Source organism: Seriola lalandi, unplaced genomic scaffold, assembly GCF_002814215.2.
Source record: "Seriola lalandi dorsalis isolate HSWRI2012SDOR001 ecotype SW California unplaced genomic scaffold, Sedor1 jcf7180002054277, whole genome shotgun sequence".
NCBI classification, from domain to species: domain Eukaryota; kingdom Metazoa; phylum Chordata; class Actinopteri; order Carangiformes; family Carangidae; genus Seriola; species Seriola lalandi.
In genome coordinates this window covers 844,646-867,435 of record NW_019524830.1, presented here as the reverse complement: position 1 = coordinate 867,435, position 22,790 = coordinate 844,646, and the positions used below count along the sequence as shown (strand labels likewise).

Genomic DNA, 22,790 nt, shown 5'->3' with positions numbered 1-22,790 from the left:
GTTAATTACAAAGGTGGCTGCGGTGAACGGGATGGCATACGGATCGTGTTAAAACATGAGTCGTTTTTGCTCAGTGGTTTTGGGATTACACACATTTGGATAACAATAAAATGTGTGGTGTGACTGGAATATTGTACTATAGGATGGATTGCCATGAAATTTTGTACAGACATTCACTGTCCCCAGAGGATGGCTCTTACTGACTGACCAGCACCCACAGCAGGCTGACATTTTTGGTTTTAATGATATTTCCTGACAACTATTCGATGAGGATGAGGTTGAGGACTCATCCTGAAGATGAGCCATACAGAGTCTCATGATGCCCTCACTTTTCCTTTATCACAGCAAGCGAGTCAAAATTTTGATTTATTCTAATAAATATCTCAACATCTACTGGATGGATTGCACAAAGTTTTGAACAGACATTCATGGTTTCCAGACTATGAACCCTTCTGACTTCTGAGAACCCTTTCACTTTTCATCTACCAACATCATCTGTTCAAAGTTCAAAATTACATTTTGTCCAATTCTTGCAAAACTTGACATTCCCACCAGCCTCAGCTGTACTTTATATTTAGTGCTAATTAACATGCTAACATGGTAAACTAGGATGGTGAACATGGTAAACATTATACCAGCTAAACATCAGCATTAAGATCAAAGCAGCACTGTGCCTAAGAAGAGCTGCCAGCGCGGCTGTGGACTCTTGAGTCTTGTTTTCAGTTACTGCATAGTTGGAGCTTTCTTTGAGGCAAAGAGAACTGTGTCGTAAAGATGAATTAACAATGCACAAGATAAATCACAATCAGTATTTAAATGACAAGAAAACAATAATATTCTTAGTCAATGCAGGAGATGGAGAAAGTAGCCATAGTTTCTTTGCCTTTAGCTTAACTCTACCACTCACCCCCACCCCACCCGCTTTTGTCTATCTCATTGTGTCATCATGGGTAGATATACATTTTTTCTCCCCCAGGTTGCAGGGCTTCTCTCAGCCCAGCTGTTCACTGTGACTGGAGGAAACACCAAAATAGAAAAAAAAAGAACAAACTACCCTCTACCCCCCTCCAGCTTTGCTGTTCTCTGTGCTGCAGCCATCATGCAGGAGAAGACAAGCCACATCCTGAAAGTCAGGGGAGCCTTCATCCTCCTCCTCTTCCTCCTCCTCATTCTCCTTGCAGACGGCACGGAAGGTCTGTTTCCATGACAACGGGAGAATTAAGGACGAAGGAGCGCCATCCCAAAATGACACATTGGATTTAGGGGCTACTGAGAAGATAAATCACCCCCGGTGAATTGATAGAGGAAACGGATTGGATTTTCTGAATCTGAACCGCATTAAGAATCCTCGTTGGTGGATTTAGTTTGTCTGCTTATCCTGCTGCGTCTCTTGTTGATGCAAAGGGTGACATTAATAATAATCATACATAGACCGGCTGTCAGTCATGATCAACAACAAACTGAGTCAATCACTGCGTAGGTGAAAGATTTTGATAACATAGTCTTTATTCTTAAACAATCACTAACTTCATTCTGATTTTTATTATCAATGCATATTTTTAATTTCATCTCACAATTCATAATGCATATATGAGCGTGTTCCAATGCAGTGAAATCATCTGCAAACATAAAAATAATAAATTATACTTGATACCACATACAACCAGCCTTTGCTCACCCTTTCATACATCAATAAACCCACCAAAAGTGCTCTCCTTCACTGCTTTCTCACATTGGCTATTTTTACCTCCTTACTTTATTCATCTTTTTCAAATCCTCTCATTCTGCTGTCAACAGTTGACATTGAGTACATCCAATTTCATGCATTGCTTTAAGTCCACATGTATCTCATTTGCACCAATATAAACCTCTATAAAAAGATACCTATATATGCTGGTCTTGCCTGTTGACTTTCAGTGTCACATCTAATATACTGTATGTATCACTGTTATGCTGTAGGTGCTGTGGAAGTTGAACTAATCTACCATTAGCTCTTGCAGGTAACTTGCACCAGCTATGGATCTGGGCCCCAGGTGGAAGACCCTCCCAGATCCATGATGATATATCACTGCGATTTGCACTGTGCAACTGAATGTGTGCTATTTACTGTACATACCACCAAACCGAGCATACAATTTCCAACCAGATATAGGAGAGATGTATAAACTCTCGCTAAAATACTGATCAAAATGTTGCATAAAAAAGTTTTGGACCTTTTCTCTGAAGATTTGAAACAATCTTTTAGTTGCTCTCCCCTCAAAATCAATCCACGCTTACATCAACTTTTACTTTCATGCGATGGTCATGCTTCGTCTCGCTTCGTATAATCCCTTTTTTTCAACCTTCCTAACCTGGCTAGGCTTAGCTGTACACCGTCTGTAATGATAAAAACACCACCAACCCCATCCCGACCTCTTGAAACACCACACCGGTGGCCAGGCTTTGTGCAACGGGTGCTGGACAACGAGCGGTCAGCCTTTACGTCTGGCCCCATTCACGGAACAATTGTAGGACTTCCTGAGTTAGACAAACTAATTGGGGATTAGGAATGAGTTATGCAGCGTACACAGCGTGCGCGGTGTACCAGTCAATTCACCTTGTTTATACAGCCCTGTCAGCATGTTGAATTATGAAAGAGAAGCTTTCCTCCACAATGCAGCAAATGGCTCATTTCATGGGTCACAAAACCAGGAGGGATGGAGACTCTATGGGTTACCATGTCAGAGAAAACAAACGGTGACATGCTCTCACTGGGATGGTAAGACATCCTTCCTTGAACCTGGCGCAATCCAGACGAACTGGCTCCTCAACGAGGCGCTCTGCTTCCATTGTGATGGGAAAGTCTTAATGATTGTGACCTCTACATTGAAAATATCAACAGGCCAGGTCAGTGGATTATTAAACAGTCAGGCAGTCAGACCAGTGTTGAGAAATCTCTAATGCTTTCACAATGAAAGTAACAGAAATTATACAACCTCTTGAAAACCAGTCAACACAAATCTACACTGCCAGGCCAGCTAAAACAACTTTCTTTAAACCGTTCTCTTGCTTAGAACAAAACAGCACGAGTCTTTCATTAAAGATTATTTCATGATTTGTCCATATAGTTCAAAAGCATGAATACTGGTATATAGTTATACTTGGAGAGTTGTTGTTATAGCCTAGCTAACAGCAGAGAAGGGGGGGGGGGTCTGTGTTTCTTGAGGTGGTAAATGTGAAGTGACCGTTTATGGCCATGGCTCATAGTGCTGATGCTGGTCATTATTTTCCTCTCAGCCTTTGGAGAGATTACTATTCTTTGCCATTTTAGACAAGTTTGGACAACTCTTTACCTAAAACCTCGCAAACATTAAGAGCATACTGAAGCTTTATCAAAACAGTTTCCCTTTGTTTCCGACCTTTGACCTGCCTATTCAACTTTCTTAGTCAGTCTTACCTACTGACAAACACCCCAACCACAGACACGTGTTGTCAGCTTGTTATTACTATTATTTAGAGACATACTCGACTGCTCTCTGTTATATTGCTTGTATCCTGTCCTGTCATAGTAGGACAACATAGGGGAGATCATGTAAGAGTGTTTCAAAGAGCCCTATCTGTCCTATTAGTCTCATTAGTCTAACTTACAGTACACACCTGAGTAAATTACATCCCACCCTAAGCACTCTGTTCCCATTGGAGTCCAACACAGAGAACTATCAAATACATTCAGTCTTACCCTCACACCAGAGCAGATAGTGTGACAGTGCGTTCAAGATCAAACTGTGAGAGAAGAAAACATAGGAGTAATTGAAAGAAAACAAAAACAAACTTTCTTAAGTCTAACAAAAGAAAGTCAGAATAACCATGACAGTAACTGGGATGATAAGAGCAACTGATTAGTAGTGATGATGATATAGTTATTAATGACAGCAATAACACAATAAAGCGCATGAGAGTGCAACAGCATTTAGAAAAAAACAAACTCAATGTATGAAAATTGAACATGTATTAAAGCTTGTTTTTCACAGCATAAATTGGAAATGATAGATATTTGTATTTGTGTGAAGAGAGACCACCATTCCTTTGTTTGTTTATCACAGCTTTTTCTCTTTTTTTGCATAAAATGTTGGTCAAGTCCTGATTGAAAATATTTTTTTTTTCATATATATATATCCTCTGGTTTCATATTAATTCATCTAAAAGGTTTTCACAGGCAAGAGTTCAGTTTGTTGTTGTTTGTTGTCTTGGGTGTACAGTAGTAGCTCCTCGTTGTCATCACAACGCCCTCTTTCCTTTCAGAGGGGATGGTGGTATGTATTTTTGGGGGGAGGTGAGTTTTCCTGTGGCCCCTCCCCCTGAGTCAGGATTAGGCCACTCCCCCAGCCGGAAGCCCCTCCCCTCGCTGCTATGTGGAGTCCTGATTGACAGCTTTCCCTCCGTTCATGGTGGGAGTCCCTGAGCTCTTTCTGGATCGGTGCTTGTCCTCTATCTCATGCAGTGACGGCTCCCTGTACATACAAACTGCAGCGGAGATGTAAAGAGAGCAAAGGAGAAGGGAGGAGAGGAGAGGAGGGGAGGGGCTCAGAAAGGGGACAGTGGAGAGCAGATTGAAGAGATGGATGTGCAGACAGAGACAAGGTCAGGTGTGACGCTGGAGGGACAATTATACCAGGCTGGGAGGGATAAGAGAGGGAATTAGGGCCATGTCAGCACTTTTTTTCATCACATTGCTTGACAAGTTCTCAAGATAATATCTATGAAACACTACTCTCACTAGAAACATGTTAGAGGTGATGTACCCACAACAGCTGGAGAAATATTCTAAATGAAAGTGCTTTTTCTTTTCTTTTTTTTGTTTTGCTGAGAGTTAAATAAGAAGATTGATTTCACTCTCATGTGTATTAAATATCTAATCTTAGCTGAGTATGACTGGAAACAAGGGGAAACAGCTAGCCCGGCTCATTTGGAAGTCTTTTGGAAATATTGCATTGGTTGAAAAAAGTCTGATATAATGCACCATTTACTGCGGTGGTTGTTGGATTTGCTTTAGACACAGCAACACTAGCTGCTTCTGTTTCATATTCCATCATTAAGATAATGTTAAGCTAACAAACTGCTGCTTTTGGCTTATTTAGCGTTCAGACATGAGGGTGGTATCTATAGACTCGCATACCTCTTGGCATGAAAGCAAAAAGTGTTTTCCCTGAACTATTTCTTTAATAAATAATCAAATCCTATTAACCTGTCTGTCAAACCAGGATTATTTCTCTACACATTAAAAATAACGCTATACCAGATGTTTTTAGCCTATTAACTGTGAATGTGTATACTTTAAATTCATGCCAACACTTTTCCAAACTCTACCATACATTTTGTATTCCTTCGTACCGTTCGAGCCATCAGTTTTCCATTAAAAAAACATTAAACCTGCTTCAGATAATCTATTATAGTAAATTAACAGTCTTATTGCAAGATGATTAGTTTAAAGTAGTGTTATAGCCTATCTGAAATTGGATTAGTCTTTCCAAAGTAATTACCAGGATAGGACACACAATTTATAGTTAATTGTAATAAAAACACACATTATCACAGGTAGGTTACTAAAACACAATTAAGAGCTCTTTCAAAAAACATTGTTCTACAGGCTCTCTCATACCTTCAATGGGCCTGGGCACAAAGTGTGATGAGGGCTTAGTCTTCTTGACCCGATTGCCCTTCATAACTTGCCCCTCCTTGGTGAGACCAAGGAACCAGGCTCGGCCCGACTCCTGCTGACGGTATACAGTGGACGAGTAGATCACATAGTAGTTCTCGAATACGGACTCCTTGAACTTACACTCCGGTGTGAACATCTCCTGCAAACAGGGGGGGGGGGGGGGCAAACATTAAGGAATGCATACAGTAGATCTAAAAAATCAATGCACACAGAAAATGAATTAGGATCCACATAAATATCAAAGACACATGCAGAAATAACCAGCAACAAAACAGACGGAGGATTTTAATGAAATCGCATTTAAGGAAGAAAAAAAAAAAGCTGTGTCTGTTTCACTCTGCCAATATTGGCTTTCATCACTAGCATGTGTACATTGCCAAGGTCAGTAAACATACTGTATTCTCTCACACACACACACACACACACACACACACACACACACACACACACACACACACACACACACGGAATCCAAGTAATAAGACCGATAGTCCTATTAGAATAATGGTGAACAATGGAAGATTTTTATCTCTCGGCTTCATTATCAAAGCAGTAAGTCAAGGAGAAAGCCAAGGGGACACACAGGAGGTGGAGAGGAATGACAGGAAAAATGAAAAGATCCAGTTACTGGATACACTGTCGGGACCGAGTGCAGTGCCAGATTATTGCCATGACAATGCTAGAGAGGAAACAATGTTCTTGGCTCTCTAACTCATTACAGATCTAAGCTGCAGTAATTTGGGTAATTTGTTAAATTTTAATGGAGATAATGGGGGCACTGAGTTCCAAATAGGCAGGGAAATGTACGTCTTTACTTTTTCCAACAAAATCTAGACTTAATAAAGCAGGTGAGCTGATTAATGTGCGATGAGAAGGTGGGTGCCAAACCTCATCACCCTTACTCCTCGTCCCTGCTCTCCCTGAATGTTTTCCGACGGCAAGACGGCAAAATTAAAAACCAACACCAGTCAGTTTGAAGGACAGGGAAATGATGTGTGTCCAAAATAGGTGCAGGTGATGCAGAACAGCTGGCTCTTGGTGGATGCTGGGTCGTCTCATTTTAGGCAGGCTCTGTGTGTGTGTGTGGTTGTGTGTGTGTGTGTGTGTGTGTGTGTGTGTGTGTGTGTGTGTGTGTGTGTGTGTGTCTGGGAGTCGGTGCTGTATTTCATTCATTAATATCTCCTGCAAGGTTCTGTGCCCTTTTAAGGTTGTCCATTTGACTGACAGCCCAATTCTGCTTCCTGCTGGAGGTGACTGTTTACGTGTTTGGGTGTGTGTGTGTGTGAGAGAGAGAGAGACAGAGATAGAGAGAGTGGGAGAGCCTATAAAAGAGTGAAGGATGGAGATTGAAGGAGAGGCTGAGAAAAATTATGCTAAGGGGTTGGATCACGCAAATCACAAAAACTAAAAAATGAAAATCTTGATTGTACTATCTAGCTATGTGGATAGTTTTTCTGCCTCCTCTCTATTACAATGTAGAGGAATTTAATTTTGCTTGTGAAGGTCAAAGCAATGAAAATTGCTTTTAGATTTTCTTTAACAGTGTCCTTCCAGAAAAATCACTTATTCTGTAGACCATCTTCAGGTATTACTTTCTATTGACGACATAACGGCTGTTGAATTTTAATTTTCATGTTTCTGTCTACCTGACAAATTTAAGTCCAGAATTCACTCTGCTCTCAGCTCTCTTTTGTTCTCGACTCAGTGGTGCACCACCACCACGGAGAAAAATATCTGGCTCTTTATAGCCGCTAGAAATTTCGGTGTGTTCACCATCTAGTTGGCAGGTAGGCAAGCATACAGTGGATTTATCAGAGCTTTTACACTGAAAAGAGCTGCCCGCTGTGGCTGGAGACAAAGTTGATGAGAGCGCTGAGACCAAAACATAAACAGCGCAGTTGTGGGCCATAAAACTCTCGTCCCAGCAGTCCCGTAGAGCTGAGGGTAACTGCAGTCGGGTCATACACGATGGACAGATACAAATGAGGTCAAACAAAATCATCATATTTAATATTTAGTGGAAATCTTTTGCAGTCAATGACTGCCTGACATCAGCTGCTGCTTTGCATCTCCCCTGGCGATGCTCTGCCTGCTTCAGCTCGCGCCTGTTGTGGAGTCTGTCTTTACTCAGAGCTCAGTGACACTGAGATCAGATGATTGACTCGGCCAGTCGAGCATATTCCCCCTCTTCAACCTGAAATGCTCTCTGGATATTTTGGCCATAAGTTTCAGATCGCTGTCCTGCTGAATGATGAAATGTCATCCAATGAGTTTTGACACATCTGGCTGAATCTGAGCACACACTCTGCGCCTGTGTACCTCTGCATTCATCCTGCTGCTTCCTCAGCAGTGAAATCATCAATAAATGCCACTGTGCCTATTCCGGTGGCGGCCATACTGTACATACCCAAACCATTATAGAACCACCACCATGTTTGACAGATGAGGTGGTGGCTTTGGGTCATGAGCTGTACCTTACATCATTTTGACTGAAGTTGAGTTTTGTTTCATCAGTCCATAGAACTTTGATCCAGAACTCCACTGGTTTCTGTCGGTGTGTTTTTGTGAACTGCAGCCTGGCCTGGTCTGTTTTTTGAGGTTTACCGGTGCTTTGCATCTTGTGGTGAATACTTTGAGGTTATGGTTAGGAAGGTGTTCTCTTGATTGTTCACAAGGAAACATGTCCGTCTACATCCTGAGAGCATTCTTGACTTGCTGTGCAGACAAAAAGGGGCTTTTCTTTACCATTTTGCTCATCCACTTGCGCTCCCCGGTCGACCAGCTCGTTTGCCATTTTCTGGTTTTACTGTGAACCAGTGTTTTTTTTTTTTTTTTTTTTTTTAGAACTGTTGAATTTGGCAAACTAGCTACCATTAATATTTTTTGCTTGTATGGAGCCTCATTATCATATTTTTCACTTGCAAGGCCACCTCTTTATTCCTCATATTGACGGACACCTCCACCTAAATCTAAGCAGCAACTCTCAACTACCCCAATCAACTCTGATTGGCACTGGAATGTCGTTTCAATTATTTTCTCTCAAACCAAGTTTCCTCAAGCTCAGAACCCGAGGAATCGAAAATGTGTAACTGTCCAAATACTAACGGTCTGGACTCTAATTCTCTCTGGGTTTGTCACTAATAGCAATATCACATTACACATCACTTGTATCATTTTCATCCATTGTTCATCTAAACATTAATTCATTCAGCTTAAACTCACCCTGATCAAAACTAATGCTGTTTTAAGTCTATGTGTTTCTGCGTCTTTGCCTGTGCGCCATGCCACAGTTCAGAAATATGAGTCATAGTTTGTGTGGCTGCTCATTTATGAGACCCAGCAGTGCATGGCAGGCTGTGTAAAGGACTCAGGGAAGGTGAGGTCACATGGTTGGCAGTGTGGAAACGTCTCTCTGGTCAGCAGGAGGGAGGACAAGCTTTGTGGAGAGGTGATGGCGGAGTTTATCTGGGCCTGCTGACACATTGTCCAGCAGCAGACATCTCTCCCTCTGTGGGGGCACTGGGGGTCACGTTGAGCCTGTCTGGCTGGGTGTGTGTTTGTGTGTGAACATATGTGTTTGAGTGGGTAGGTGGGGGGTGGGGAGGTGGGGACAGTGATACATTACACACCAGCAGGCTTTGTCCCTTCTTCATCTGGAGCCCAAATCAGGTCGAGCACACGCACACACATGCACACACACTCTCTACTCTCCTACCCTTCACAATCAGCCACTTTGCTTTGCCGACACGCAGTAGAATCCCCTCCAAATTCGTCCTCAAGGACGACACTCTGTTACTGTCTATGAAAAGGCTCGGGGCAGTTTGGAAATCACCCTGGCTGTGGCTTGGGAATGATAGGGGTGGAATGTAAGTGACTTTGAAGTCTTTGACAAAGTGCCTTGTTTGTGGATGACTGAGTGAAAATATGAGGCGAAGAGACGGGGTCGGAGCATCTCGTGATTAATGGGATCTCCTTAATGGACATGCATGAACCAGGGAAGCACACAGGGAAGAAAATGGACAGAAAAACACGTTTGTAAATGGACACAGGCGTACACAAAGTCATTGCAACACACATGCTGTCGCACATTAAAAATGCACGCCAACAGGTTTTCCCTGTCACTTCCTCTGCCACAGGAATACATAATCAACTGAAGTTGTTTCCGCCACTAAACAAGGAAGATAAAAAAATAAGACGTGCCATGTTTCAGGAATAGCAGGCTTAGTGATGGTAAACTGATCGCAAGGACACTTATTTATATTCTGTGGTGATCCGAAGGAGAAAAGTGAAGGACTTGTTAGTGAAACCGGGCACGTGAGACTGCTCACACGCCACCATTAGGCGTCTCAGTAGGGAGTTAAAGATAAATAAACACAGAGGTCCACCTGAGACCCGCTGAACAAACATCATGGAAGAACAATTTGCATTTAACTTATTTTTTTATGAAATTCTGCGAGCTGAGTTGACAAGCACTCCTGCTGCCAGGCAGGTGTGATTCTACAGGCACCGATCTCATACAAGGAAATAAGTTAAAGGTGCTGAAAGGCACTGACACACACGCAGGTGACGTAACACAAAGATCTGTTGCAGAAATATAAATATGTAGTGAATGCAGGTGAAGGAGACAAGGGGAACAGGTGAAACAAGATGCAGAGAAGAGCATCAAACTATTTTAGAGACATCAGTTGCTTTAGCTAAAGCTGTGATGGTAACTGGCAGTTAGTTCAACAAATGGCTATGTCTATCAAAGGGAGGCTATATGGGAGGTTATTCCACTTATGAATAGCTGTGGCACTAATGAGCCAACGTAAACATGGATGTAAACAATGCAGGTTTTTCTAAGAATTTACTTAATAAACTATTTATGAATATAAAAACGTTCATTAGGCCTCAGCAAACAGACTGTAAACTTTGGGGAGAAACACTGAATGTAAACTGTTTGTTAAAAAATAATGGAATTAATCATGGGGATGTTTTTCTATTGTATATTACGAACCTGTCGGCCATCTGGTTTACAGAGGGTTCACAGAAATGGAGTTATTATGAGTTCATTAATTTCCTGTCAGTCATTATTTGTAATATTGGGTGTCATCTATTTCTCTGGATTACAGGGTATCTTAATCCTGGATCCCCTTGCCACACAATGTCAAACACAACAAACAATAACAACACAAATACCAGATGACACTGTACAGTCAAACAGATATGAGTGATTGTGGAGGGTGGGGGTGGTGGTGGTGGTGGGGGTGCAGGTGTAGGAAATGTTAGATGAAACACGAAGCAAGAGAGCAAGATGTAATGGATATAAAACTGGGTTGCCAACAGAACTGGGTTGAACGCATCCTGAATCCAAATCAGTTACTGGCTCTATCTGAGGAGGGAGGCAGCACTCTGGCTCTGCATTAAGGAGCCCTGCTGCTACTGCTGCTGCCGACACGCGACTTTGGATAAAGATGCAGAGGATATGGGGAGGACCTCCATTTAAATATGGGCCCGAGCCACTGGTGTATGTGAGAGATTTGGCCTCGGTGAGAATCCCAGCCCTGCCATGGAACTCCCGGGGAGCTCATTATTATTCCGGGAGAGATTCAGGTCGGGGATTGTCTAGACATTACTTAAACCGAAAAATTCTTGTTCTCACTTTTTCCATCCCTGTCCTCCCTTTCCTGTTTATGTTTTCCTCTGTCTCTGTCCTTGTAAAACCTCCCGCAGAGAGGACATTGATGGCTAATGGCTAAAATCAAATCACAAGCACATACTAATGCCCAAATAGGCAAATACTCTTTCTCTATTCATTCTACTCATTACCTGCCCCTCTTTATCTTTCTTCTTTGTTTCTCTTTCCCTGCAAAGAGCACTGTCACTATCTGTCATTAGACAGACAGATACATGCCAAAGCAGTTAGTCAAATAATCTATTAGTAGGCTGACAGAGAATGATTCACCAACAATTTTGATAATGTATTAGTTATTGAGGCCATTTATCCAGCAAAAACACCAAACATCAGCTGTTAAGATGTCATCCTGGGCGTTTTTACCATTTACTGACAATTTATAGACTTAATGAAGTGATAAACTGAAGAAAAATATCTATTAGCTGCAGCCCTGACACACACAGTGTGCCAGTGTCTGATTCAACCCCACAATAACTCCCCATAACCACAGACAGAAAAAGATCAAGACACAGGAGGGGGGCAGAGAGAGACTACTCGCAAAATGCCCATTATCATTTGTCACTCGAACAAAATCTGAAGCTCTCCCTGACCGTCCACACCAGCTCTCTTTCTCTCTCTCTCTCTCTCTCTCACTCTCCCCTCAGGGCCTTCTGTGAGACTTTTACTGCGACATGTTATTTTTTTCTGTGACATAAATAAGACACAGTAAAATTAGCAGCCGATTGAACATGTGCTCTGAGGATAGATAGATAGATAGAAACGGAGAGAGAGAGAGAACAGTGGTTACTGCTGTGCAGTAAACTAGGTCATATTGAGAAGTGTTATAAATAATGGAAGGGAACTCTTCATTGTAGATGCTCAGCCCCCACGCACTTCATTGCTAAACACTCCACACAAGCATTATCACCCTGCTCACCCATGGCTACCATCAGCTTCCAATCAGCAACAGGCTCAGCTGTGAGCTCTGCACTCCAGGCAAGACGAGCCAACCAGCAGCCTGCACATATGAAACCCCATACATGTCCTCGCCACTTCATTGATCAACAGCAATGTTAAACTGACTACTAAAAATGATCTAGGTCCCTGACACCTAGATGAAAGAGTGAGAGAAAGTTGCAGCACGACAGCATCTCGGCTCGAACACACAGAGGATAACGCTTGTCGCATTCCTCCACTAACAAGACAAGAGCAAAGAAGCAGGGAGAGAAGCAGAGAAGGAGAGGTATTCCTCAGTAATTATCCCTCCGGGGGGGGGGGGGGGGGGGGGCTGTGCATCTCTGCTCTCACATGTTAGTGAGACAGAACGAGGTGATCAAACAAGCAGTGAGAAACTTTATATTTTGGAGAGGCAAACAAAATTAACGGAGAATTTGAATGAGAGAGAGCGCGGCAGGAGCGAATGAGAGGGGGAGGTGGGATGGGGGTAAAGAGCCGAATTAATAACAATAAAAGTAAATGTGAGTAAATATGAGGAATGAAACTGAAGGACTTATTTTATAGCTGTGATTGCGCCACAAGAGCACTCATAAAAGTGTGAATAAAGAGCAGAAATGTTTGTCTCAACTGCTCTCTGGAAGCGCTTTAAGGAGTTCTCACACTATCTATCGCATATGTTATCTGAATTTCTACGTTAAATGGGGAAATAGAGAGAGAAACAAAGGTGATCTGTGCTTTCATCCAACGGCTTGCATGTTAATTTAGCCTCTTTATGAACAGCATCACCTGCATTCTGCTTACCGATTGCATGCTAATTTCCCATGCTTCACATCTGCGAAACTGGACCTCCTCTACATGGCCAAAGAGTGTGTCCATTTAATTGAAATGGCCTTTCAACTGTTACAGCAAAAATGCCTTGCCTCCCAACAACCCACCCACCCTCTCTTCTCCTCTCCTCTCCTGTGATAGAAAGGTCAAAACTTTGTTCCTCCGCCCATAAAAATGAAGATTAAAATGACAGGTGGAGAGTCGTGTTTGTAAAGATGAGAGCTGCCGTTTGACCCTCAGGTGCTGAATCACTTGTAATTAATAATAATTGCGTACGTGCAAATGATGATTACATCAAGGGTGTGTGGGTGGGGTGGAGGGTGGGGTCATTCGATATCCCCAACTTGGGGTCAATTTAATAAATTAAAAGATTGCTGTCTGTGCGTGATTAAACTTTAATTAGACGTGGATAAGTGGGTGGAGGTTTATTATAAGGCTCATAGTGGGGCTGTGAATCATGCGCTTGTTTATGAGCCTTTAGTTATGAATGGACGTCTACCTGGATGAGTCACAACAGCCTGCGCATTTATTGCATGTCCTTCTCTCTGAACTTCTGAGGCACCGAGTTGTGCTGAACGAGAATGGTTGTTCTTCTGAAATAATGGCTCTGAATTTACTGGACTCAGCGATTATTCAGATTTGGAAAAAAAAACATCATGTACACTGTTTATCAGGTCTATTTCAAAATGTTCTCCTGCCTCTCTCGCAGTAAAGCGGCTCCCTTATCAATAAATGTAAGTTGCAATACAGCAGACCCGGGCTTCACCATGCCCTTCGTTTTATGAGTATTTTGAGAACAAAACAACAACAACAAAAAAAAAGTTCGATAGGCAGTTTGTGAATTCCAGCTTCCTGCCAGTCATTCATTATGGCTGTCTGCCGATGAGACCGCAATCGCCAAGTCCCTCAGCAGAGGTTTGTGGGTAACGCTTCCCCTCCCATCCTCTTCTTTCCTCAGTAACACTGAAACCGTGAGACTGGATGTTATATAACCATGCCAACTAGGGATATCCTCCTGTCTCTATATCTCTGTCTATGCCCCCACCCAATTTCTCTCGCTTGCTGTGTGTGTGTGTGTGTGTGTGTGTGTGTGTGTGTGTGTGTGTGTGTGTGTCTGTCTCTCTCTCTCTCTCTCTCTCCCTCAATCTGCAACTCATTTCTACAAACGTGCTCCGGAAACATGTCTTCATCCTCAATGCAAGAGCTACGACTTAATGTTTTCTCCAACTGACATCCGTGACTGTGTCCACCCCCACCCATGCCTCTGCTGCCCACACTCGCCTATATGCTTCTCATATATTACACTGCACATAAAATATCCATCTTCACAATATTTACTCCCCCACTGAATCTTGATTTTTTAATTTTTTTGTGAGATGTGCTGTATGCACGTGCGTTGGACTTTGAAGACCATTTGGCTGACATAAAAACAAAATGACTTCAAATTAATCCCTGAACAAAGATTTGCATCAGAAACAAGTAAAAGCATTTCACAGCTCAGATTGCATTGATATAAAAAAAAAGGACATTTTCGCTGTGTTGTATCCTTTCATGACAGCAGGAATCCTGGGATAGAAGTCCGGATGAAAGTTGAACAACGCAACATCACTCACATCAAAAGAGAATGAAATTCAGTGGAATTTCTGTTTATAGCTACTACACAATGAGTCTGCTCTGGTAGCCAGTAAAAGAAGAAGAAGCAATTTTTTAAAAAGGGCTGAGCACTGAACTTGATGTCAAATTAAATGTAAAACACGCACGGTGCTGCTTCAACAACAAAGGGGGGGTTTGGAAAGGGAGGTGGTGGTGGGGGGGATAAGTGCTGCACAGCAACACAAAGGCACATCTGAAGAGCTCTCGAATACAGCAGAGATGAAAGGGGTTTGGAAGGGCTGAGTCTTTGCTGCAGTGGGATATTAAAAGAGACAACAAACAGAACAAAACACAACACGTGTAAATGAACTAATACACATGCCGGTAACGAACACACGTGCACAAACCTAACCGTGTGACCAGAGCAAAGGGTCGCGTCTTACCGAGCTGTAGAGCATGCCCTCGCCATTCATGGCGATGTAGAAGCCACTCTTCACCCCCTGGATGGCCACCACTCTCAGACCCACAGGAATAAGATTAAACAGGGCTGCAGGGCAGACAGAGTGAGGGAGGGGAGGGGAGGGGAGGGAGGGGAGGGACAGACACATGCAAAGAGACAGAGACAAAAGAGAGACATCAGACAGAAAGGACAGAATAGGATAATTGAGTTTTCACTTAGCTCCTGTGGATACGACAGCCTCTGATCTCTGTTCTTTGGCTACCTGTCAGCGCTAACGTGAATGGTAGCTATACAGGACATAGACAATGGCAGCTCTGAGGCACCTGAGTCTCACAGTGAAGCATTAATGTTAGAGCAGGAATACAAAACTTTCTGGTGACAAATGATGTTTGCACTAGAAAAAAAAAGAAAAAAAGATGGCAAAGCATCCGGAGCATCTTTGTACAGCAACCCAGTTATGTAGCTGAATGAAATTGTCCTCGTAGTAATGTCACAGTAGCGTAGATTTATGTGACTTTGTATGCGACAACCCTTGTTTGAACAGATGCAGTTTGCGCTGTCAGTCAGAAAGGGAGTGAGCCAATATAACAAGAGAAAGGAGGCTGAATGACAGTACAGAGTGCAACCGCGGTGAATGTCTTAAACCCCCCTGGAAATCCGGGTTTAAATCGTAAGTATGTCTTCGTAACATCCTATAAGCTGAGCTGAGTATAACAAGGAGATGCTTGTAAAAGATTTCTCGTTCATCCAAGTGGATTCATCAGTTCTGAAAACAACCGGCCGAGTTCCAACAGATTTACTGTCAACTCTGTAGGTGAGTCCGGCTCGACCTGAGGACTGGACTGTGACTTCCACGTGCTTCGGTTTGTGGAGGGCGTGAGGACGCTCTTTACCTGCTCCACCCTGCCTGTATTATTGCGATGATCGTTCTGAAAGTGGCGATAGGGACTATCAGATAAAGCTGGCAGGGATGAGAGGAGACGTGCCAACGCGGGTCTTGTCTGCCGAGCAGATTCAATTTCACTCAATAAATATCGACATGCTGCTTTCGCCTGCCAATGGTTTCAATCTGCCCTCAGGCCACTGGTGGGGGTGATACACACTGACCACTCCTGCGGCTAGGTACACTCTTAAGAAGCGGGATGTTTGCGGCATAAAAGCAGAATATTAGTCCATTAGCACCTTAAAATCTTCTTTTCTAAGGCCTCTCATTCTCTTGATTTTTCCTCTCTCTCTTTTCTGTCATAACTCTCTCCATCCCCACGGTCTGTCCCACCGCCCCCACCACCGCTCCTCTTTCTATTTGTCTTTCATGGCTGCTGCTTTTGTCGCTCCGATGACTGGCGGTGTCTCTCAGAGGCACCGTGCACAGTTCTGTCACGTATCACTAAAACCCAGGAGTGTTCCACCCCAGAGCACCTCCACCTATCAAAACATATACTAGCCTTTTTCTCAGAAGTCATACTTATAGTAGGGCCCTCAAAAAGACTCACCGTGAGGCCCTGGCTTGAACAGCGGGAGGAAAAGAGACATAAAATATGGTGAGCTTGTACACTATTTTGCTATAATTACGATCTGCCGTCCCTGCTCTCATTTGCCTGCCAAAAAATTAAACAGCTGACAGGAGCTGTCATTCAGCTACCTTCTTAATGTCCGGCTCTTCTATTTGCAGCTCAAGGAGTTGATGGATTCCATAATTACAGCTGCACTGACTGCTGGTTGAGTACCTGATGACTATTCTGAAGGCGATTCCTCTTCCTTAATAACCTCAATCCTATCTCTCACTGAGGAAAAGCGAGCGGCTGGGCCGGTGCAGGGACAGAGTTAAGAGATTTCCGGGGATCTTCTATCGTCTGAGGGCCACACAAAGTGGGTTCAAACAACCCAATAAAGAGAAATCCTTGAAACGGCAAGTCTTCCAGTGGAGCAGTAATCGGCTACAAGCAAAATCCTGCAGGTAGGCTAAAGGAAGTGCATTTGATGTGAGGAATACTGGCGCAGCAAGAAATAAACCCCGCAGGAAAGGTTTAGAGAAACACTGAGCCAAACTTCAAATGCCAAGGGCACATCTCCAAATCCAGAGGGAAAAGCAAACCCAAAGATGGCAGCGTGGGTATATACAGTACAGGCGTATTAGTATGTGTGCTTATATGCAGTGTTTAATAGTATTTTTTCTCACACTTTTCCATCACTGTGCCAGAGTTGATAAAGTACTTGAAATCAGTGGCTGGGTCTTAAAAAGTCATCCTTCGTCCCATCCATCAAACCGGGAGTACCAGAGACAGTGTGACCGCCTGATACTGCAGGTGTCTCATAACCAGCAAATATCTTTCTAGAGGCTCAGTGTGTGCAGGTAATTACTGCAGGCGATCAACTGATGTCAATCAAATTAATAACTGCTGAAATTTGAACATGGCTCTTAATTAATTGAACGGTGTTCTCTCTGGCTCTGCCAGTCAGCCATGCTTACCACTAAATCAGTTTTACGTGCTATAGTAACAACCTGTTCTACTCCATCACCTCTCACAGTTTACTGAATATTTTGAGTCAAACAAGTTTTATCATTCAAAAAGCTATGATTTAATTCAAGCAGAATATCATTTATTTATTATTCTTAGGCATTTCTCCGACAAAAAAAGTGTCCTTGTCTCAGCACTTTGTTGTCATTCAGTGCAGAAATATAAGAAATAATAAAAAATGAAATTGAAATGCGCTCTGGGCTCATGTCGCACCTTGTATTCAGGCGGCATCATGCTCCCGTCAGTTCCACTGAACCTCCCCCTGAAAATAAATTACTGTATTCAATCTGCCGCTGCTGAGGATACTGCAGGTCAGAGGGTGGTGTGGTTCAAGGGTGGGGGTAATCTATTATTCTAATAATCCAGCCGGGGCAATCAATAGTTCAGTGCAAGACCTGAATACCAAATCTTCTTTGTCCGGTTCTGTCTTAATCACCCTCTCTTTTTCTTTTATTCTTTCTGCCTCTCTCTTTCTACTAAGAACTCTTCACAGTTCTTCTTGCTGCACCTCCTCCTCTCTTCCGCCCTCTCTCTCTCTCTCTCTCTCTCTGTCTTCCTTCGGACTGTCTCTGAGCTTGAGGCATCTTATACAGAGAATTATTCATTGGGTACAAACGGAGAAGGTGGTATTTTTAGTTTCCTGTGGCTGAATTATTCACTGCATTCCTCCAACCCTGGGCCAGCGGAACTGCTTAAGAGGAGGATTACCTCGAGGTGGGGAAACCCTTGCATTCAACAAAACCCTCACCAGCCAATCCCCCCCCCCCCCCCAAAAAAAAAAAAAAAATTACACAAGTGCATTCATCCTTTTTGTTCTGAAGACCCTTCCTTTATGTCTTAAGTAGTCCTCACAGAAGATCTATCTCCTCATGAAATATAAAAGGATGGGCGACAGGGAGAGACCGTTCTTTTCACTGCATGACTGCTACGGTCCAGCAGCTTTGGCTCCGGCTTCCTTCAAGATTGGCAGGATGTTTTAGAAAAGAAAGGTCATGATTGGTTTCCTGTCTGGCTTCACTCCAGACTGGGAGTGTCCTCATTATCGCTTCAACGACCATTCTCCGCTGACATATATCTCTTCCTTGATCCTTCAACTTCCCATAGGAAACTGTTATAAAAGCCGCCATGTTTTAATATGGAGGACCCCCTACAGACTCCGCCGATTTCCCTCTTTCCTGTTCCTATGGGGGGCGGAAACGGTGTGTTATGGGACTATACCCAGGAGACTATTTATCCACTGGTAGTCCGCTATGGAAAGTCGATCGGTGGTGAAATATTGCAAAGAAGTGGCTCGGGGAGGGATCTTTGTGACAAGGAGTGAAGCTGTAGGGCTCCAGTTGTGTCAGGTGATGGGTTTCTCCAGGAAGGAGATTCTGCTGTGATAATCACACACTCTTCAGAGCTGAATCAATCAAAACAATGTGACATCTACGACCACGCAGTGTATACAGTAGAAATGGTTTACGTTGTAAGGCCGGGGCAGGGATATCGGAATTCATTTAATTTCGGAATAGAAATTTTGACACAAGATACGCCATAAATACAGCATTTGTTCACTGTGAAAGGTATATAGAAGACAGACTGAGAATACATAAACCATTTGAGAAGGTTTTGACACATTTATATCCATGCATACTGTTGCATAACCAGATGCAGAAAAGAGGCCACACCGCCTTGTGGAATTTGTTGAATAGTTCCCTTTAAAATTGTACATTTCTTGTATACATAATCCAAATCAGTGAGGGCTTCTTAAACTAATTTGGGAGTGCTTTAGGCTGCCCAAATGGCATCAGTTATATAAGAATTAAAAATCATAGAGAACACCATATAAAATGTGGTAATATATTACATAACCAACTGATTCATTGCCATTAAATGTTTTATGCTGGAAGCTGTGGCTTCCACAATGCTCCACTCACTGTTGTCGCTGTTCTCGTCCTTGCTGCCGTCGATGGTTCCATCCGGCTGCATCTGCAGGTAGAAGCCCTGCTGGCTGAACAGTCGTGTCACGATGCCTTTCAGCTGCGGCTCTGGAACACACACACATACATACATACATACACGCACGCACGCACACACACACGCACACACACACGCATACACACAAACCGACGGCCAAGCCACAGCCCCATCCCCACCAATAATATGTCAGAATAACAGTCTCATAATTATGACAAAAACATACAACTGAGTAAATACCTCTGCCTTCAGCTAAGTGTTTGCACACTGTTTATATCAAACGCTGAGATTATCACAACGACATGTTTCACAAACAGTGTTCAGTTAATTGAAAATAAGACAAGTTGGCTGTGGAAGATGGAGTGTACCACCAAAATAATAATAATTATTACATAATTAAAAACTTTTAGTGTTGTGTATTCCAGTCATATGCTCAATTTATTTAAATATTATATAAGAACTGTTTTTGAATTGTGTATCTTAAATACAAAATCAATGAATCAATTTATGAACTGTATCTATCAATATATCAATTAAATGTCCAATTATAATTAATCTTTTTTTTTTTTCCAAACATATAAAACAGTCTTATTATTCTTGTGGCACAGTCTGACCTCCAAAGCTGCAAACGAATAACGTAAACTTACAGTACTAGAAACAACTTGAGTCCTTAACTCCTTAACCAGCTGGCGAATATCAATATGACTATGATGGACAGTTTGTCATGAGTTATCTGCTGCACCACATAATCCCAAAAAAAGGGTAAACTGCTGTTTGACAGGAAGGTCTTTATGATGGGAACACCATGACAGGAAATCAATGAAAATGTTGTTACTTTCTGATAACACCATTGTTACAGAATCTGGTGATTTTGCATCATTTGGAAAGTCTTTTTAAAGATCGCACTTTAATGCACACCGACATGCCAATGGTTTATTTATTTGGTATGAAGCAACTGTGCATGTTGGGGGTTATTCTGATTGATATTCAGGGAAATCGCTCTCTCTTTCACTAAGAGATTGAGCTTTTACAGGCAACAGGTTCACAACAGATTTTTTTGACATAACATGTAGGAGACTGACCTAAAGTTTAGGGAGTTTTTTTCCCCCATTACAATACCCCTGAACCAACCTCCAACTCTGAGGCGGTGACATCTGGCGTCTGGCCAGGGTGCTGCCTGAAGCGAACACTTCAGCAGGTGGAAACAAGGATTAGCTCAAGGCAAAGAGAGCCTCTTGGCTTCAGGCAATGCCAGGAAAACATAGATGTGTAAAAAAAAAAAAAAAAAGAAAAAGAAAGAAAGAAAGAAAAAAAACTGTTTATCTGATGTAAAATGTATATGTGGTCTCAAGTGTGGCAGGTCTTTTGATCTTGTGTAAAAGAAGTAGTCAGATTTAGATGACACCATTAGCATAAATCAGACAGGAAAATACTGAAGCGTAATTCTGACTGCATAGAAAAGAAAGGGCATGTACTACGTATGTGACTGAAATTATAGATTCTTCTTAAGGTTGAGTGAGAGTAAAGTAACTCTAAAGCTGAAAAACAATGCACTGCTTTTTGCAGTGGCTGAGATTTTGAGGCAAGCTCCAGTGAAATCAGACAACAATTCAGATGCTGGATATTACTAATCCTTTGTTTATTCTCTGCCTGACAAAAGAAACAAATTAAGCATTTTGTCACAATTGAATTGGTGCTGCTCGGTTTCATTTTATGTGCCCAAATAAACATTAAGTGACTGAAAATGCTTCGCGGGCACACGGCATGTTCTGACAAATAATATAACACGTGATTGAAATGAAGGAATATGAGCGAGCCTGACTGTCCTCCAAGGTCATAACAAGACATGGAGGTCATGTGATTCAGTGCAGTCCAGCCAGACGCATAAAACACCCAAATATATCTGGCAGGAACAGACATTTTCAAACTTGGTATCAAGAGAGACAGAAAAAAGAAAAATCCAAATCCAGATCTGTCGTCAACAGTAATAACAGATGTTAGGTCTTTGCTTGAGATTACCGGTGCCTAAGTTCTATTTACATTATACAGGAGACAAGTGTGCCAAGAGGACAGCTCATAGAAAGACTTAGCTAAGTAGTGACCCCCAGCTAGAGTGGGCTCACTTCTACTCAACTGTACATCATCCTGACCATCAATCCCCAACTCACCTACCCCTGGGGTGGGGCCATCAATTCCTGGGACAGGCCCTTCATCATCCATCACAGGCAGGGTGAGGAGAATGTGTGTGTGTGCTTGTGTGTGCCTGTGTGTTTGCTTAAGTGTATGTGTTTGTGAAAGCACATGGGAGTGTACACATCAGTAAATCACATGTGATAACTACACTTCCATAAATTAAGGCTTCAACGTGGGCCCGAGCAATCGCTGACGGCTCATCAGTTCCAATCATTTAGCGGAGAGTGCGTGCATGCTTTTGTGTGTGTGTGTGTGTGTGTGTGCATGCTTGTGTGTGTGTGTGTGTGTGTGTGAGTGTGTGTGCAGGTACACACAGACTTGCAGATAAACTCTTACAACATGAGTTTGTGCGTGACAAATGTCTTTCAGTGTCAACGTAAGAGATCATCATCCTGTGTGTGTACGGGCCATTAAAATGTCAATAAATTTACTTCATACCAATACAGAAGGACAAAAACATTTAGGTACGTCGACAAATGGCGTCATGACCATGAAATGGTGAATGATCACCTGCTCTGATACAGTGTTTGACAAGGAGAGACACATCATACCCATATACACCAATATACACTACAATAAGAACCTCTACTACACTTACACAGTAGTACTTGACACATATTTACAGACATAGAACGAGGAGCGAGGATAAAGACTGATCCGACATTGACTGACAAAGAGAATGAGGCAGAAACAAAATGAGAAGAGGCAGAGCCAAAGACAAAGAGAGGAAAGAGACAGAGGAGCAACAAACGGCTGGCTATAAAGAGAGCTTTAGCTACAAGAAAAAACAGGTAAGAAATTAAGCTTAAAAAATCCAAGAAAGCCACACAGAAGGAGGGATGAAAGAAAAAGGGAGAGAATCAGCAAGGGAGAGGGTCGTCGGCTGTCAGACAGGTGTTGAAGCCCCCAGCCCCTCCCTCCCACCCTCCC

The 22,790-nt window shown here is 42.6% G+C and overlaps 1 protein-coding gene across 2 annotated transcripts in view; it reads right to left on the bottom strand.

Annotated features, from left to right (window-relative positions):
* Positions 1-1,481: 1,481 nt before the first annotated feature.
* The window catches only part of fgf12a (fibroblast growth factor 12a), a 30,080-nt gene continuing 8,771 nt past the window's right edge, over positions 1,482-22,790 (bottom strand). For both annotated transcript variants that reach the window (XM_087173744.1, XM_023405507.2), the window contains 4 exons: positions 19,628-19,738; positions 15,173-15,276; positions 5,639-5,837; positions 1,482-4,503 (listed from right to left, as the gene is read on the bottom strand). In XM_087173744.1, coding sequence (XP_087029870.1) covers positions 4,388-4,503; positions 5,639-5,837; positions 15,173-15,276; positions 19,628-19,738 — 530 coding nt within the window. In that variant the 3' untranslated portion in view covers positions 1,482-4,387. The remainder of the gene's footprint in view (positions 4,504-5,638; positions 5,838-15,172; positions 15,277-19,627; positions 19,739-22,790) is intronic.